The sequence below is a fragment of the Scylla paramamosain genome, chromosome 29 (genome assembly GCF_035594125.1).
Source record: "Scylla paramamosain isolate STU-SP2022 chromosome 29, ASM3559412v1, whole genome shotgun sequence".
NCBI classification, from domain to species: Eukaryota; Metazoa; Arthropoda; class Malacostraca; order Decapoda; family Portunidae; genus Scylla; species Scylla paramamosain.
Window position 1 is genome coordinate 16384380 of NC_087179.1, and position 20000 is coordinate 16404379.

Here is a 20000-nt window from a genome sequence, read left to right on the forward strand (position 1 = left end):
GAGAGAGAGAGAGAGAGAGAGAGAGAGAGAGAGAGAGAGAGAGAGAGAGAGAGAGAGAGAGAGAGAGAGAGAGAGAGAGAGAGGTTCAAATTACAAGGCCAATCTTTGACGTCAAGGTGACATAATTGTGAGAGAGAGAGAGAGAGAGAGAGAGAGAGAGAGAGAGAGAGAGAGAGAGAGAGAGAGAGAGAGAGAGAGAGAGAGAGAGAGAACTGTGCTAGGGGGAAAGTACAGGAAAGAATAGGTGTGTGTGTGCGTGTGTGTGTGTGTGGAGCAAAGCTGGTGATATAAAGGAGGAGGAGAAGGAGAAGAAGAAGAAGGAGGAGGAGGAGGAGGAGGAAGATGGAAGAGAAGGAGGAGGAGGAGGAGGGGAAACAGGTGTGTAGCGAGATCCAACCTACCTCTAACCCAGGTGGCCAGCAGGTGTGTATGAGAGAGAGAGAGAGAGAGAGAGAGAGAGAGAGAGAGAGAGAGAGAGAGAGAGAGAGAGAGAGAGAGAGAGAGAGAGAGAGAGAGAGAGAGAGAGAGAAACACCTGTGCACCAATTACTAAGCCAGGTGGACGGCGGAAGGAGAGAGGGAGGAAGAGATGGAGGGAAGATGAGGCAGGAGGGAGGGAGGGAGGGAGGGGGAAGGGAGACACAGGAGAATAAGGAAAGACAGGTGGAAGTAAGACGGACAAGATGTGAGAGAGAGAGAGAGAGAGAGAGAGAGAGAGAGAGAGAGAGAGAGAGAGAGAGAGAGAGAGAGAGAGAGAGAGAGAGAGAGAGAGAGAGAGAGAGAATGTGGAACAAAAACAAACACATGAACAGAAGAGGAAGAGAGATGGAGGACGATAGGAGGAGGAAGAACCGGAGAGAGAGAGAGAGAGAGAGAGAGAGAGAGAGAGAGAGAGAGAGAGAGAGAGAGAGAGAGAGAGAGAGAGAGAGAGAGAGAGAGAGAGAGAACCACGTGGCGATGGACTTGACTAGGCGGTCGCTGAACTCTCATCCTGCTCCTCCACCTCCTGCTCCTCCTCCTCCTCCTCCTCCTTCTCTTCACATACGCATCACTACGCAAAACCCCGAGGAAGGCAAAGCAAGCCAACTACGAAGAGGAAGAGGAAATAGCGGCGGCGGCGGCGGAGGAGGAGGAGGAGGAGGAGACAATGACCCGCGTTCACCACTAATCCAACGGGACAAAGCTGTGACTGTGCCCTCAAGTTAACACAACAGCAAGACTCACCCCACACCACTCACTCACCCTCACCCAACCAGTAACACAGCCTAACACTCGACCAGCCCTTCTGCCATCTAGTTGGTCAATGTCACACCCTACCACTCTCTACCAGATACTCAAGTCAGTCTACAGGCGAATAACAGCCAGAAAGCCACACCCTGCTACTTCAACAGTCCCTAACCGCTACATAACATACAATACTACCAAACACTGCTACGTAAAACACTTAAATCAACCAGGCAACCATTCATCTACCACATGGCCATTCAAGACACGCCACCACCACCACCACCACCAATTGAGTGCCAACCTCTCAGTCCCACAGCCCCCTGAAGTGCCTACCCCCACATGCGAGCCAAGTGTGGAGGCAGGCAAAGTGGGGCAAGGCAGTAGTGCAGATGGGGAGGTTACTGGTTCTATAGGGTGGGGAGAATACTGGGGAGGCTTGGGGGGAGGGTTCTGCGTCACTGCATGGGCGATATGGTATGGTGGTTAGGGTAGGGAGAAAAGAGGGGGTGTGGTGTCATAGTGTTTGTATGTGGAGGTGAAGGAATGAATGGGGTTGTGGGTGGTAGTGGTGGTGGTGGTGGTGGTGGTGAGCGAGGAAAGTGAAGAGTGAATGTGAATATGTAAGAGAGTGAAAAGTCAGGACCTCACCTTCCCCGCTCCTCTCCCCCCTTTTTTTTATTCTTAATCCTTGTTGGCAGGGTCATCACCACACACACACACACACACACACACACACACACACACACACACACACACACACACACACACACACACACATTCACGATAAACTTCGCCAGGACAGTCACTTGTGCACCAGAACTGAGCGCGTCACCCTTACTTCCACGAATAGATGTGTGTGTGTGTGTGTGTGTGTGTGTGTGTGTGTGTGTGTGTGTGTGTGTGTGATCAATATAGTAGGGACCAAGACATCTTCCCTATACTCTCTCTCTCTCTCTCTCTCTCTCTCTCTCTCTCTCTCTCTCTCTCTCTGAAAGGCGTGGGAGAGAGATAGACTCGAGGAAGGAGGACTGGAGGAGGAAGAGGAGGAGGAGGAAGAGGAATCAATGTTGCCTAACTCCTCACAAGATGGAGGAAGCCACCAGCACGGCCAGCCCCCGCCACACACACACACACACACACACACACACACACACACATATACCAGTCCTAATACAAAAGCACTTTTCGATTCCGGGTTAAAAACTTGCAATAGACACGGAGACACACCCAATCAAGGAGAGAGAGAGAGAGAGAGAGAGAGAGAGAGAGAGAGAGAGAGAGAGAGAGAGAGAGAGAGAGAGAGAGAGAGAGAGAGAGAGAGAGAGATGGGGAGACGAAATGAAGCAAAGATGGAAAAGTAAGAAACGAAAGAAAAAAATGACAAAAAAGGAAAAAAATGGGAAAAACCAGAGGAAATTTCTTAATGCTACGGAAGAAAGGAAAAAAAAAAGATAAAACGAAGGAAGAAAATACATAAATCAACTCCACGGAGGAAGAAGAGGAGAATGCTTACGAAAAAGTAGGAAAATGGATTTTGTGGCTGAGGGAAAGTGGGAGATGAAGGAATGGGAAAGGCGCAAGGATGGAAGGGGAGTTAAATAGGTAGGGGGAAGTGATGGTTAACAACTAGTGGGAAGGGAGGTGGAGACATGAAGGGGGATGAGGTGGGTGGTGGGTGGTTAAGAAAGGGATGGAGAACGAGAGGGGAGAAGAGGTGGAGGGCGAGGGAGGTCGTTAAAGTTGGGGGTTGGAGACTGGCTGGCTGCCACCTCACCCCCAACAAGGAGAGGAGGGATGGGAGGAGGAAATGGGTGGTGGAGGGGAGGGGAGGGGTGGGTGGTGAGTGCGGACAACGGTGTGCGCCCAACTTGGGAGCCGCTAACCACGTGGGCGCAGCAACACACACACACACACACACACACACACACACACACACACACACACACACACACACACACACAGAGAGAGAGAGAGAGAGAGAGAGAGAGAGAGAGAGAGAGAGAGAGAGAGAGAGAGAGAGAGAGAGAGAGAGAGAGAGAGAGAGAGAGAGAGAGAGAGAGAGAGAGAGAGAGAGAGAGAGGGGGAATGGCTTCGGTGCAAATCCAGGTAACACGTCCCTCACAGATGTTGCTCTTATATGAGAGAGAGAGAGAGAGAGAGAGAGAGAGAGAGAGAGAGAGAGAGAGAGAGAGAGAGAGAGAGAGAGAGAGAGAGAGAGAGAGAGAGAGAGAGAAACAATGAACTAGTCTCAAAACAGATAAGAAATAGCAATAAATAAAAAAATAACAATGACAACGACAAGAGAAGTGACGTGAAAAAAAAAATCAATAACAAAAAGAAAGAAAGAAAAAAAGCAGAACAGAAGCTTTCCCGGAAATGTGGCATCGGCGCAGAGCTCACAGGGGGAATTCCCGAGGCTGTGACGTCACGACCAGCTGATGAAGCCATGCCTGGTCGGAATGGGGGCGAGGGAGGGACGGGGGACGGGGGACGGGCTTGGGAGGGGTAGAGAGTAGAGGGAAAGGAAGGGTGAGGAGGGAATGTAGGGCCGCGGAAGAGAGTGAGAGGATGGTGGTGGTGTTGCTGGTGTTGAGAGAGAGAGAGAGAGAGAGAGAGAGAGAGAGAGAGAGAGAGAGAGAGAGAGAGAGAGAGAGAGAGAGAGAGAGAGAGACGCCTGTTGACCATTTCACTTCACATAGCTACGGTAAAAAGTACAAGGTTTTTATTATTATTATTATTATTATCGCTTCTAGCACTGCCATCACCACAAAGAGCTTTTGCTACCAGTAGTTGACCAACACACCACCACAACCACCGCGAACAACGGTGGTAGTAGCAGCAGCAGCAGCAGCACAACCACCACCAAGTCCTTTGTCTCAACAACCTCACAGACCCTTACTCAATACAGCTAATGAAAACAACTTCGGTCTAACAACTACATTCACCTCGCTTTAACTCCCCCAACTCTCTCTCCTTCACTCAACTCCACCACCTCCACCATGCATCCCACACCCACCAGCGTCCACCACTATGCCACCACCTCCACCTGCCTACGAGCTGCCGTGGCCGCCGCCATCTCAAGCAGCTGATCATACGTCTGGCAGCGAATGTGCAGCGTCACCAGCCAGCCAGCCAACCAGCCCAGCAAGCCAGCTGAAGCCTGACCCGTTCTTTCCCTCCCTGCCCCTACTCCTTCCTCCTCACTCACTCGCTCCTCCCTGACCTGCAATGTGATACAACGGCCTGCCTCGACCTGTGGCTAATATGAGATGCAAACAATATGAATAAATTAAATCCCCTTTCTCTCTTTCCTTCTGTCTTCTTACTTGTCTTCACTTCCTTCTCTCTCTATTTGTATGTGTGTCTGTCTCCCTCTCCCTCGCTCTCACCTTGACCTGCAATCTGATGCAACGCTAGCCTGCCTCTGCCTGCTTCGACCTGTTTTTAAAGCCTAAATACGCGCTAAATATTTATAGAAAGAAAATGACCACCATGTCACTCTCTTCTTTCTACGTAATAGTGCAAGGCGGGGCAGGAATATCTAGTGCCATGATACATCGCAAAGGCCAACCATGCGCCGTTAACATTCGTCCGCGGAAACACTGCCAACAACAACAACGAGGGACAAAATAAACAAATACCTTCCACGCCAAATGCCTCACTCACACTGCAATGCAAACACCGGCAACACTCTCCCCACCACTACACCCACCCCCACCCAGGTAGGACAACAACACAACACCTTCCTTTAAGCATTGTCAAACAAACGCAAATGATTTCCTTGCGTTACAATGCACGGAAAATGAACAAGTACATACAAACACTAAGGCCACTGACATGTTAAAAATAATAATAATAACGACAAGTTTTCCAGTGTTATATTAAAGACTACCTTGTCCACGCGATTTCCTCCAGCACACAAAGCACCGTATCAACATGACCTTTACTGAGATGACACGTAATGATGCTTAGAAGAGAATAATGAGTGAATGATTGCAATCCTCATTTACGTCACTTCAAGCATGACCCTCTGCAGTGCGGACGTCACGCTGCCACCAGCTGACCTGACCCTGAGCCGGCAGACAACAAACCTTTAAAACCTTGACGAGAGAGAGAGAGAGAGAGAGAGAGAGAGAGAGAGAGAGAGAGAGAGAGAGAGAGAGAGAGAGAGAGAGAGAGAGAGAGAGAGAGAGAGAGAGAGAGAGAGAGAGAGAGAGAGAGAGAGAGAGACTGCCAGCTGACTTGCGGTTGCTCTCTGAAGGTCAAGCATAAATAGTTCCCCTTTCAGCCCTCATGACCCACCACCGCCACCGCCACCACCATCACCACCAACACCAGTAGCCCCCAAGAGCGAAGAGGAGCCTCACCAGGTCTTACTTTATATAAACTCTCTCTCTCTCTCTCTCTCTCTCTCTCTCTCTCTCTCTCTCTCTCTCTGGGATTATACAAAGTCGTTCCTATAAAACGCAGTATCATTTTAACGCCCACGTGCAAAATAATAATAATAATAATAATAATAATAATAATAATAATAATAATAATAATAATAATAATAATAATAATAATACAAGCACAACACCAATGACGTATAAGGCGCACGCTGGACAAGAGATACCCAATACCTGCCCCACACACACACACACACACACACACACACACACACACACACACTCCGTTAAGCACCATCACTATCATCACCATCACCATTAATCCCTGGAACTCATCACTGACTGGTCTCAACTGACTCACTGACCAGACATGTATCTTAACGGGCATTGAATGGCTTGCTCTCTCTCTCTCTCTCTCTCTCTCTCTCTCTCTCTCTCTCTCTCTCTCTCTCTCTCTCTCTTTACCGATGACTCCTCTCCCCCTTCACTGACTCACAGCCATCACTAGCCGCCTGCTTTTGACCTCTCCATCACCCCTGCTGCAGCTGCTGACCTTATAATCATCGCTACCCCTCCTGCTGATGACCTCTTGACCCCGGACCAAGCTGGCAAGATTATGATACACTTCTTGAGACTGAAAAACAGATTCTACTCCTATGGCAGTGAAAAAGTATCCAAGCCTATGTCTATGAGAGAGAAGGGAATCCAAAAACACTAATGATACAGGAATAAAGAATCAATCTCCACTATAGAGAGAAGGAAAGACCGATCCCAGGAAACACCAGCACAGGGAAGGCAAGGCAGGGCGATCGTGCCTCCGTCGCCCTCCGTCTAAAGGTTGAAACTACACACCACAATGAGTATGCAACTAGCTGACCGCCCACGTACAGTCAGTTTACCCAAGCAAGGCGGGGCATGAGTGTAACGGTAATGCATGATAGCTACAGTCATGCACAAGAATGTACGACCAGAAATACAAGTCCACATGTCGCTCAAAGAATGATGATGCAGAAAAATCACTTCGCAGTATTAAAAGGATAAAAAAAATATTAGTAACCATTATTTAAACTAAACACCAGCTCAAAACCACTTCGTTTACTACACACACACACACACACAAGTATTGAGAAAACTCCGGACAACGGGAGAAAGAACTTGGGAACGGTTAGGAGTCGCGTATTGTCCGAAACTCCAATAAAACCCGGGGATTAAATGACGATGCACAAAGGGATGTACACCAGAGAGCACAGCCGAGGAGTCCAGTTACTTATCCTACGTTCCTTGCTGGCCGCGTGACACATTAACATTCAGGAACTGACAAAACGGACCAAACCGCCGCTTCTCTACGCTAAACGCACACGACTGAACCAATACGACACTTTACACTGCCAGATATCACCTCAGGATGACTATTACTTCCAAAGCGACGGGATAAAACATTTTCAAACTACCAAACGAAAACATCCACTTTCCTGCACGAAATGAATAAAGGCGAACAAAATACCACGCTATAAACTTCAGGAAATCACTACAGAACACAATATTCAAGAGAAAACTAGGTCCATTCAGTATACGCAACATTGTACAGTAGAATGAATACCTTATACTGTAAAAAAAAAATTCTACACTGATGAATCGTAAGCCACAGAGAGAGAGAGAGAGAGAGAGAGAGAGAGAGAGAGAGAGAGAGAGAGAGAGAGAGAGAGAGAGAGAGAGAGAGAGAGAGAGAGAGAGAGAGAGAGGCGAAGAAAGACCTGAGTGAGACAGAGACGAGAGAGACAAGGCTAAAGGAGAGACAGCACCACCACCACCAAAGCAGACAAAAGGTTAACCTATGAAACTACTCACCCAGTCACCCACAGACAAAGACGAGATCTCAGAGGGCACGTAAGAAGACTGAACGCCTCTTCCTAAACTTTGGCGTACGCACATACATACTCGGTAAACGGCGCCAAGGACTGAAGGAGGTGGTGGGGAAGGGGGTGGAGGAGGTAGAGGTGGTGGTGATCACGAGAGAAAAAGAGAGAGAAAGACGCAAATGAACCTTGGGCTAACCTTACTTGACTGACGATAATGGTGGTAGTTGTAGTTGGTGGTGGTAGTGGTGGCCCTGAGTGTTACCTACCTACTACAATTCCTACTTTTATTTCCTCTCTCTCTCTCTCCCTCCCTTTCACACACGTCAGGCTTCCACAATGACCAGATTCCCAGCCCTAGAAAAACCGTCACCATCCCGTGGGAGGAGGACGAGGAAGAGGAGGAGGAGGAGGATGAGGTAGATGGGGTCATTAAAAGGAACCAGGAAATCATCACCACTACAAGAATTCCTAGTTTCCAATCTTTACACATTCAGATAAAAAATATCAACTCAGACTTCAAGAAACCATCACAAGTGTCCATTTCCCCTCAGTTCTACCGTAAGAATAAGGTAAGGGAGACCAGAAATACCTGTGTGAGCGTAGGCCTCGCTGGGCGCGGACCACAAAACAGCTGATTCAGTCCAACACTTAAAATGGCGTCCTCTCCCACCCTCACCTTTCCTTTTCCTCTCGCTTTCTACCCTCGTCCCGCCTCTCCCGCTCCTCTATCTACCCTCAAACACACCCTGGCAAGTCCCCGCACCCCTGACGCTGTGATGTAGTCAGTTAACTCACCAAGGAAGAGGATAGTGAGGGTAGAAGGAGGGAGGGCGGCGACGGCTCCGCCAACACCTGGGAACACAACACAACTGGCGTCACGTGACCTCCGTCTCGCCCTCGGATTGGTCCCTCGTTCTCTCTTGTCTCTTGGATATTTCAGCCCAGACTGTAGTATATGTTTACTGATGCTTTGAAGCTTTTCCAAATGAACGTATCTAGTTATCTATATCATCATACACTATTGTAACTCTGTATTATGACTATTTTTCATCCTCTTCGTCCATGAATTTCTTCGGAAAGCTGTATGTGTTTACTATCCATGCTTTGCTTGTAGAAAGATTGAGAATATAGAATAGTTTGGATATAAGTAAAAGAAAGGAAATTGAAGTAAAGTAGTAGATTAAAGATTGCTATTTTTTAAATGTTTTTTTGTGAGGTATGACTTTATATGTTTATTATACATGTACGAAGCTTCTCCAAATGAACGTACCTGCCTATTCATATTATTCATTATTATATTTACAGATAGATTCCTCGCTCTCTTCCTCTATGAATTTTCTTTATTTCAGCTCAGATTACTCCAAATGTTTACCTAGTAGTGTATAGAAAGTTACTCAAATAAACCCAATATCTGTGTATTCATATCATAATTCACTATTATATCTAAGCAGACTTCTCATTCTCTTCATTCGTGATTTTTTCTTGAATATTTTAGTTCAGGCTACTGTAACAACTTTCTGTGGAAATGGGCTTGGAACTTTTGTAGGTCTATTTCTCTAAATTTCTTTCAAAACCCCTGAATTATAAATAGTCTCTTGTTCTTGTCTGTCTATTCATTTATCTATCTATCTATTTATCTTTTAGCCCAAGCCCCCGTAAATATATGAATAGGTTTTGGAGGTCATATGAATAGGCCTTATCTTGAACAGGCCTATGTTAATTATCTTAATATTTACGTAGGCGTAGATTATCAGTAGGATGTATTCGGTACCTACGTGTATGGCTTCCGTGATACCATTACTGATGGCTAAGGATAGATTATGAATAACCTTGACTTCAAATGATAAGACGTTAAGCCGCAGGTTTGATGAGAGAGAGAGAGAGAGAGAGAGAGAGAGAGAGAGAGAGAGAGAGAGAGAGAGAGAGAGTACTCGTAACTATAGTATTGCAGTAGTGGGTGGCAGGACAGTTGTTTGGCATCGACCATTCACCTTGACTGCCTTACTTCTGCAGAATAATGTAGAGACTGTGAAGGGTTGCTAACTGTTAGTGTCCTATTGGAGAATGAAAGGAGCTGAGAAGAGGAAGAGGAAGAGTCACCTTTGCTGGCGGGCATGGAGGAAGGCCGCCACGGAGGCTGCATGCTGCATGAGTTTTGCTGGGGGCGCCCCGTTATTGCTGATTCCAGGAAGGATTTTTCTTTCTTTTCTTTCTGTTTCGATTTACTTTTTCCTACCATGATACCGTATGATTATTTTGTTCTTAATCGAGAAAGTCAGCAACGTGTGTCCATTTTGAGATGAGAAATATTTAAGATAACCTCACTTGTACTGAACGGAAAACGAAGTTACAAGTCTCTCTCTCTCTCTCTCTCTCTCTCTCTCTCTCTCTCTCTCTCTCTCTCTCTCTCTCTCTCCATAGCGTAAAGGATTTACATTATTGATAAATGAATTCGTAAACCACCGAAAAAAAACGTCCTGTCGAATCTAATGATTCCAAAGACAAGACTGGGCGCGCCGTGTAATGTCTCCACGTGAGCTTTTCTCGACTGCCGCCACTGCAATGATAATGTTGTGCATCGCGACTTCCAGTGACGCGCCAAAATTTTTGGCAGTGATGCAAGGAATAGAAAGGTAAAACTGCAAGGTAATCCAGACATTGGTAGCCAAGCAAAGTGAGATCGCAATGCACGAGAAACGCTTGTGGTTTGGAAGTAGGCGCTTCCCCCCCCCCACCCCCCACCCCCAACACGTGCTTGCAGTCACGCTAAAAACCTCAGGAGTGAAGGATTTTACAACTGCACTGCTCTCTCGTTTTTCACACTTCCTTAGCCGTCTATCACATTCATCCTTTGTGTGTGTGTGTGAATGTGTGTGTGTGCGCGTTATATGTATTTAAATAGAGGAGTGCAAACCTGACATTGCAAATGGAAAGCGGGTATGAATACGAAAGTACATTTATATGTTTATTTACTAATTTATCTGTTTCTATTCCAGATGTCTTGAGATGGTATTGCTTTCTTTCTTTATTATTATTATTATTATTCATTTATTTTTTTTAATGTGAATAACAGATTTAATACAAGTTCGGCAGTTTTAGTTACTCCCTTCCATCTCTCTTATACTTGGATCTAAAAGTCCCTAAATAAGAACTGATGTGTTGTTTCACTTAAAACACGAAGTTAAAATCCTCCCGTTAATTGCCAGGATGATCTTCAAAAGTATTAATTCTTTGAAAACCCAATAATTTATTCACGTAAAGTCCCGCTTCCATATGTGTAGGTGTATCATTTGGCGATTTCTGAGGCTGAGCAAGATGTTTAATTTCCTTCCATATTTCAAATACAAGTAATAATACTCCATTAAAAGCTTTGGTATTTAATATACTGCAGGGTTAACAAAGAAAAGTCTTTAAAAATTAATTATCACTTTTATTTAACTCCAAATTAATTTCCCAGTGCAATAGGTCTGAGTGAAACTGATGAGCAACATCTTGATACCTTGAAATTCAGTGTTTGTGTGTGTGTGTGTATGTGTGTGTGTGTACAACACACAAACACAGACACACATCAGGGATATCATTGTTCACAAGTAACCACATCATCAAGCTGAAACTGCTGTTGCTGGTAAAATACAACAGTAACTGAGAGGTTTACTTTTCTATCCAAAACTTTCAATCTGTGCAAGAAAGATGTTCAACATTTTAATCAACTACTGATAATTTTCAAGCCATATGCAGTTCCCATGAATGAAGATAAAACCTTTTTTCACAGAATGTCTTAACTCTTACACATGCATAGGCGCTTTTCTTTCCAGTCAGTCTGCAGATAATGCACAAAAATAACATGTGAGATTAAGGTGTTATAATAGATTTATTGTACTTGCAAATGGTGAAATATGACAGATAACCCTCCAACTTATAACTGTTGAGCTGGCCACACAAATCACTAGTACTTACTCACAGAAACGTAACAAAGCAGAAAGTCATGCCTTGCCTGTGAAAATATTGGATAAAGACACCTTGGTTGGTCTTGCAAAAATAAAGCCCTGAATACAACTTTCCTTTGGTGGATTTCTTGGCAGCATTGAAGAGACCCTGTGAAGATGGAGTGGCAGACACTATATTACAGTATCAAAGGAAGATCTTTACCTACATACACATCACTACTCATTACACAGGTGGAGGAGGCTGTCTGAATAGCAGTCCTCTGGGTCATTTGGTACTGAAGCAACACACCAAAGGAAGCTCAGTAATTGTCTCCCCTTAACCTAGAGCAACACTGTATATGAACTCACTTGACACCTTGGAGAATAAACCATGACCAAATGCTGACTGACCAGTGTACACGGAAAACTCATCACGCTGCAGGATCTAAAACCATAATTATCATGCTTCCCATCCCTCCCTTTCGATTTTGATTGTGTTAACAAGATGGCGACATTACTTAGTTTTTTTTTTTTCTAATGTAAGAATAAGATCATACTTGCTATAAAGGCCTCAGCTTCCCCCTGTTCCCCCTCCCAGCAAGGCAACAAGGTCCTTTTATGTTATAGTACAGCTCCTTCTCCTCCTCCTCTTTGCTTCATTTACAGAGTGCTTATAAGGTCCTCACGTCAACTCTGGGCTTCACATAGCTTTTCAACTTTGTAATTATTCACTGTTCTTATTCAACTGTACCTGGAGCCATCCATATCATGTAAGGCTGCCTGGTCGTCCAGCACAGTTACTGATGAGGACCAAACATTCAGTGACAATTAACAGGAAAAATATTTACATTCACTTTAAGATGTGATAAAAGAGATCGTCACCATTGTTCAAAACCTATTTCTATGTAATTCTAACCAAGAACCCAGTAGTAGTAGTAGTAGTAGTAGTAGTAGTAGTAGTAGTAGTAGTAGTAGTAGAACTAAAATAATAGACTGCTGATTTTGCAACATACATAAAATGATGTGCCTGACAATGGAACATTATGAGGTGTCCAGCCCAGGGAAGTGAGGACTGTACATGCACCCAACACCAAGACACACTACAAGTCCTCCACATGAATGCTGTGGCACAGAGGTGTATTCTTCATCAACTAGCACAACTTATATACTACCCCAAGAGCCAACAAGTACACATCCAGCCATTGGTACATGACTGTAGATGCAGTGCATATTTGTTGTCTCATCTCTTGGCCCTATCAACTGCATCAAGACAGACATACATAAGCTCTTTCTAGAGGAATTCTACCTCTTCTGAGTGAGTATTCTTTATGGTAACTGAATCAAAAGAAAGCAGCACATAATAATTGAACTGTTAAGTATTCATGAGAATGGGGAGTGGCATCTGAAATGAACTACTTTGCCCTCAATGAGTCATTCACAAGATACAATAATCAAAAGGATATTTATATAAGAAAATAGGAAATTATTTATCTGACTTGAATGAACTTACCAAAATTATGTTTTACCATAAAGTCATTAAAAGAATAATTAAAACATTGCTTGTGTGTATCTGTCTTGAGAACCTATGATGATGATAATGGAGTCTTCAGTAAATTCTTTTGTGACACAACCTTCTGCACACAGAATGTGATGATCAGTTTACACATACATGCTTAAAGTAAGGTACATCATAATAAGACATTACACTAGAAATATTCCAAAATAAAATCTTACAGATAAACCTTAAATGAGTCACAGTAAGGCATTAATGTACTAAACATGTAAGATTAAAACCAGTAAGGCATTAATGTACTAAACATGTAAGATTAAAACATTAAAGGTCAGTCTACTTTAACTTATAACTTTATATTAATTTCTTTGGTATACCACTGATATATCTACAGGAGATGCTCTTCAAAACTAAATGTATTACAATTGTCAAAATATTAAATAAATCACTACTATTACAATCAAGTAGGGTACTACAACTATTACTTTACATATCCTGATTCTACAAGATCACTTCCATTCACTTTGATTCCTACAGCTCTACTTGCATGACCACCTCTCAAACCAATACCTAACACTTTACAATATCAAAGTAGTGTTAACAGAAACTGACTGATATGCAAGATTGGATGATCACCCTACATGACCAATGAAGGTGTGTGTGTGTGTGTGTGTGTGTGTGTGTGTGTGTGTGTGTGTGTGTGTGTGTGTGTGTGTGTGTGTGTGTGTGTGTGTGTGTGTGTGTGTGTGTGTGTGTGTGTGTGTGTGTAGAATGGAGAAGAGAGCCCTGCTGTTGAAGACTTGGGACCACCATGAAAGCCCTTTACTGCTAGACTAACAAGAATAACAACACTCTAGAGGACACACACACACACACACACACACACACACACACACACACACACACACACACACACACACATAGCAACACTGTACAAGGCCAAAACCAAAACATAATAATATCACCAAATTTCCACCAAAGTAATTGTATTGTAAGGTGACTCCACATGCACACAGGCAACATGTTATGCATTCACACTCAAGGCTAAAACAATTCTATCATCCCTCAAACTCGTTGTCGATATCAGCCTTATCTTCCATCTCAGGTAATAAATGTCAGACTGATTGCAGGTGTGTAATATGTAACATTAAGTAAATTCACTTTTAAGAGCCTTTCTATCACTATTGAATTGTAGGTAACTGAAATCACTACGACACTAATTGTCTTCTTCATCTCCTCACTGTGGACTCAGTGCTGATTATGGTAACTGTAAAATATCCGTGATATACATTACCTACTACATCCATTCTTTGTAGTTAGACCATTGAGAAATTCCCCTACATCAGTGGTTTTCAAACCGTGTACAAAGTATCTCATATGTGCTGCGTAATTTTCTTCAATATGTACACAGACAAGAATCTGGACCTTGAATGTGTCCCCTTACCATCACTAACCTGCTAACCTAGTGATTTTATCACTAGATTTTGTGAGATCTTCACCTTTTACGAGACACATGTATATTACTATTCTTGCTTAATAAAGAGTTGCTGCATTGCATTTGTCACATCTTTCAGTGTGTTATCCTAATATGAAGTTTGAGAATCACTACTCTACACATTTAGTCTTTCCTATTTTGTAACAGGTGTGGCACAAATTCTGAAATTATCTGAGTCACTGACGATGTTTGTTATCTTGAGGCATTGTGAGTGAAGGTAGTCTCTCTCTCTCTCTCTCTCTCTCTCTCTCTCTCTCTCTCTCTCTCTCACACACACACACACACACACACACACACACACACACATCTACAACCTCTCTCTTTCTATTTAATTTCTTTACCCTTCCAAACAATTCTGCCCAGGCACTTCTCTCTGACACATGAACTAAGGATACAGGCAAACCTCTGAGAACCAACACATCAAGACCATCACTGGAGGTTGTAGTGTCACTGCTGCTAACACTAAAACCACAGCAGGACCTTCACACCTCACCTGAGTGATCTGTCTGATACCTGTCACAGCCAACAACCTCAACACATCACTGAAAGGAAGTAGCTGATATGTGCTCTTCAGGCAACCAAGGAGTAAATGCAAGACAATAAAAGTGGCAAGTCTGTGGGGAGCTTAAAGTCCTCTATAAGATTCTAAATAGTATGTACGAGTAGTGTACAGCAGTGTGAGGCCCTGACACTGGCCAGAAACTTTGGTCTTAACAAGAGATCTTAAAGTGGGAAGGAGGGAGTGAGAGGAACTGGTCCACTTCTGATAATGGTAGCCATTTACAGAGAACAATATTGTTGGTATTCATAGGTCATATCATTAGGGCTAAAACATGGTTTATATCCTTGTTCTTATGCCTAAAGTAGAAAATTCAACATTTTACATTCATGAAGTCCAGATGGTACTTCAGGTGCTGAGCTTCTCTCTCCCTCTCTCTCAGGATTTCTAATTGACCAAAGGGAAGCCTGTGTAGGGACCCACATGCAAGAGAGCTAAATATGAGTTTGGATGGATCAGTTGAGGTCATAAACCTTAGACTAGAATAGTTCCCAATACACACTTTCCTACCTATACACTGTGATCTCTTTTGACACTGCCTTGTGTGTGACACCCGAATGTTTACCACTTGGGCTGATTCACTCACGGCCATGAATTGTTCTGGGTATGACTTGGGTCTTCTGTTTGTCTGACTTTTCTTGTGTTATGCCATTTTTCAGTGGTATGGTGTACATTTTAACATCACTGATAAACTGGGAATAACTGGTGATCTCATGGTTGGTCTCCATTTTCATTCCATTTCTTTTCCTTCCACCTCTTCAACTCTTCCAGTTCACACTACTCTACTCTTCTCTTTCACACCATCACAGTAAACAGACTCATGATACATAAGACTTCTCACATGGGTTTAATTTTCTGGTCCCACCATCACAGATGTCCCACTAGCCTACAAGTGGGGTATGTGTCCTCTGTTGCCTCTTGCACTCCCAACACGTGCATATGTACACACACTCATCCATGCACCCTTTCTCCACACCCTTCATCAGGGCACTTCTCTCCCTTTACCACTGCCAAGACATGCACACTCACACACATTCACATTTAGAGTCTCTCCATGACTGCACCATGACACCCTTCATTTCCTAGACACACACACCCCGTCTCCCACACCCATTATCCAAGGCAGCTACAGGCAAACAAATTGTTTACAAAACACTAGTGGCAGCATATCACATGTGACTTGTTGTGAGTGGCAGTGAGTGTCCTCTCATCCACTCCTTCTCCTCCTACTCCTGCTACTCCACCTTCAGGTAATGTTAGGTAATATCACTTTGAAGGGTTTGCTTTCCTGGTTTGCTAGTTGGCTAAGTTAATTTCAATCCTTCGGTATACGAATAGCTGCTTGAAGAACCTTGCTTTGCTGAAAATAAATACACATAATAAAAATTATCATCTCAAAAATTTTGTAACACACAATCACAACTAAATAGCAACATCTCAAGCTACAAAACATCTTTTATGTTCTTCACAAACTTAGCCTATCTTTCCTAAAGGTACTGCTGAGTACAACTCATCCATTCACTCCCTATCCAAGGCTTCTAGTCACAATAAACATAGCCCACTCTCTCTCACCTTATACTCCAATTCTGTCTGCATAAGCCCTGCCACCACCACCATTTGGTACTGCTTGGCCCTCATGCTGGACAGAGGCTTGCGCAACAGTCTGATAGCAGATGGAGCAGTCTGGGTGTGTAGGAGTTGGGAGACTTGAGCAGGTGAGTGTGATGGATCCAATACCAGCAGCCGTACACCACCCTCAGTACCACCTAGCTGCTCCACGCCAATGATGGTGCGACTGTGGCCTATGGATGAAGAGAGAAAGTTAAGTCTCTCTCTCTCTCTCTCTCTCTCTCTCTCTCTCTCTCTCTCTCTCTCTCTCTCTCTAACATACACATACATTTAAATAAACTTTAAGAAATCTACAGGGACAAAAATTACATAAGGAAGTTTTTCAGAGAAGTAAGTTCAATTTAAATTCTAGCCTTTTCCTAAGTGTCAACTAAGTCTATGGAAGAATTTTAAAGATCAAAATATATTTTCTGGCCAGTATATATATATATATATATATATATATATATATATATATATATATATATATATATATATATATATATATATATATATATATATATATATATATATATATATAATTTTTTTTTTTTTGTCAAAGGATGGATGTCATGATATTGCACTTTTCTCTGATCACAAAATTTTTAGTGATTAATCTTTAGTCTGGACCTTAATAAAAATAGAGCAAGAGAATTACATTAATTATAATTATGGTACTTCATTCAGGAAAGATGCGTATGGAAAACAACATGCCTCTAACATTTTCTTTAGAGGGAGAATATCAACTAACATACATCTCTAAGCTTGCCTAAGAAAAGCTGATTGTACTAAGTAAAGACAAACATGTAAAGAAAAGTAGACATATAAGAGAAAAATATCAATACTATAGAAGGCTTACCTTGGTGCTGGAGGTAGATGGGAGGCTTGAACTCTGCCTGACTGGAGAAGTAATCAAGGCACCAACGAAACAGTTCAGGGTGGGTGCCATCCGAGGCTGTTGGCCGGTGGCAGTCAATAAGCTGGCACCTGGAACAAACGAAAGCACAGCATCACTCTAAAGGTCATGGTAGTTAATCATAAATTTCAGGAGGGATACATGAACTGAACTTGTGGGTGTGGGATAATGATTTGGGGGAGGGAATCCTCAGCTCATAAAAAAAATTATGCTACAAGAGGTATCTAACAGTGAGATATAACTATAACAAGCAGTCTTGGCTGATTTACCAATGTGGGATTGCAGAAATGTTAGACATATATATATATATATATATATATATATATATATATATATATATATATATATATATATATATACACAGAGAGAGAGAGAGAGAGAGAGAGAGAGAGAGAGAGAGAGAGAGAGAGAGAGAGAGAGAGAGAGAGAGAGAGAGAGAGAGAGAGAGAGAGAGAGAGAGAGAGAGAGAGAGAGAGAGAGAGAGAGAGAGAGAGAGAGAGAGAAGAGGAATGGTTCACATACTATCAGATTCATATATTCTAAAATAAATAAAAAAATAAAATGAAAGCCACTTACTTTATCCTAAAGGAGGAAAGTAGTGTGACAACCTCTGTAGCACCAATCCATTTGCGTGTGTTGGACAGCTTTCCTCCGAGCTGCTCACAACCCTGAAACACCCCACCAGTCATCAAACAAAGGATAGTATGCAAATTCCAGACACTGGAGAAAAGTATGTACATACATTGTTCCCTTCTTCAATATCTTCCCTGACTCTGAAGCAAATAAATGTGATGCTGATGTGGCAGGAGATGAGTACTATGTATTGTTTCACTATCAGAATGAAGACGTGTATGAATGCATGAAGGTACATGTATGTATGTAAATTTATGCATGCATGCGCATATGTGTAATACATGTATACAAATAAGCCTAAATGTATAGTGTATATGAAAGTGAAATGTTAACCTTTTTTGGTATTGCAAGTCTTTTTGGACTATAAGTTAGCATACATCTGATCAAATTTCATGATTGTTAGATTGCTTTACTCCATACTTTTCTGCAGTCTGACCATTAAAATAAATATTCTACATTCTAATATTCTAATTCCACACAAACCTACACACACACATGGCAAAGAATAAAGCAAAGAATAAAAAAAACAATAGTTATGAAACTTCGGATGAATGCCAAGACCAAATCAAGAGAGACACAAATACTTGTAGGAAGTCTTTCAGCCACATGTCAAGTCACAACATAGCTGAGGGAAGGACACACCAGTACACACCTGAAGATCAAAGCCATTCCGCCAGGCCTGTTCAATGAGCTTCTGTATCTGTGAGATGGAAGGCATCATGTTTGGCCCTGAGAAGAGGCGAGCATAATAGCCTGTGTGGTGTTGCAGCGAACTCAGCAGCATCTGGATGTTTCTGCAAAAAAGAAATCATATTGACTGATGCTAGAAATACTTTCTCAAAACATATAAAACTGAAACACATAAAACAAATTCATCATCAGTCTAAAGGGCAGATCCTGCAACACTGAGAAGAGTGTAGGAAGAGAAAAGTGCTCATCTAAATGTAGATATAATCAAGTTCAAAATTATACAAAGTCAAAAGTGGATCGTTTTCAAACAGCACTTCCTTTAATAAAAGTAAAATTCTGTATTACAAGTATACATATACTGTAAACATTAATGTACTCACTTATTTCTATAAGAGGACAATCTATCAAAACAAAACATTCTCACTATTCACATTTTATTACTTAATGAGTGAAAATAAACAAACATGTTCTTTGAGAAAATATCTCCATCCTACATGAATATGCATAGATTAAACAATGATACATATACTGAACAGAAAAAAAAATCTTTAAAAATCCTCAAAAACGAAGATGATCATATCAGTCCAAGCCAGGAGAGACTGGTGCACCCACCTGTATCCACAACCCCAGCCTCTGTCCCCATAGGTTGAGCCATAGTGGTCCACGGTGGTGCACAGGTAGGTGGCCTTCACGTTGTTGGTGCCCTCGCTCACCACCCGCACTGGCCCCAGCAGCCCTATGTCCCAGCATCACCAAAACCATTGGCACCAGCACCAGCAGCACCATCACAGCAGGACAGCACCACATTGCCACAAGCCAGCCATGTTTGGTCAAAGGAGAAGAAACACATGGAACAAAATGTCTATCAGCACTAATATAGTATGTTAAATGGAGACTTAGGTAAAAGAAAATTGTTGGTGTGAATAAGTGCAGCTTTCAGGAAAACCCACTATCCACAGCCAGCCATCTATGTTGAGCTGGGCATGCCAGATGTGACTTGCCTTCTTTACCACCATTTTTCACTATCAAAGAAGCAAACTTGCCATCAGTCATAGAGGAAAGGAATATATTTTCTTTTCAATGGTGAGTTCACCCTTTCTATTCTGAGTACCCTTCATATGACATACATCTTACATATGTTGATGCAATAGTCTTTTTCTTTGTCTTTTTAAATGTGTATTGAGAATAGC

At 42.7% G+C, this 20000-nt stretch overlaps 2 protein-coding genes across 10 annotated transcripts in view; both read right to left on the bottom strand.

Annotated features, from left to right (window-relative positions):
* LOC135115764 (uncharacterized) overlaps positions 1-8404 on the bottom strand; it is a 45624-nt gene extending 37220 nt beyond the window's left edge. For 2 of the 7 annotated variants that reach the window (XM_064032759.1, XM_064032760.1), the window contains exon 1: positions 8269-8404. The gene's annotated coding sequence lies outside the window, so the exon portion shown is untranslated. Of the gene's footprint in view, positions 1-7462; positions 7568-8062 lie in introns of those variants that run through there. The other 5 variants (XM_064032762.1, XM_064032765.1, XM_064032766.1 and 2 more) reach the window with 3 other exon arrangements.
* A 2485-nt stretch (positions 8405-10889) lies between these two features.
* LOC135115753 (zinc finger-containing ubiquitin peptidase 1-like) overlaps positions 10890-20000 on the bottom strand; it is a 14808-nt gene continuing 5697 nt past the window's right edge. For all 3 annotated transcript variants that reach the window (XM_064032718.1, XM_064032716.1, XM_064032717.1), the window contains exons 6-11: positions 19423-19546; positions 18773-18914; positions 18064-18155; positions 17431-17558; positions 16536-16765; positions 10890-16323 (exon numbers count right to left, since the gene is read on the bottom strand). In XM_064032718.1, the coding sequence (XP_063888788.1) occupies positions 16279-16323; positions 16536-16765; positions 17431-17558; positions 18064-18155; positions 18773-18914; positions 19423-19546 (761 nt within the window). In that variant the 3' untranslated portion in view covers positions 10890-16278. The remainder of the gene's footprint in view (positions 16324-16535; positions 16766-17430; positions 17559-18063; positions 18156-18772; positions 18915-19422; positions 19547-20000) is intronic.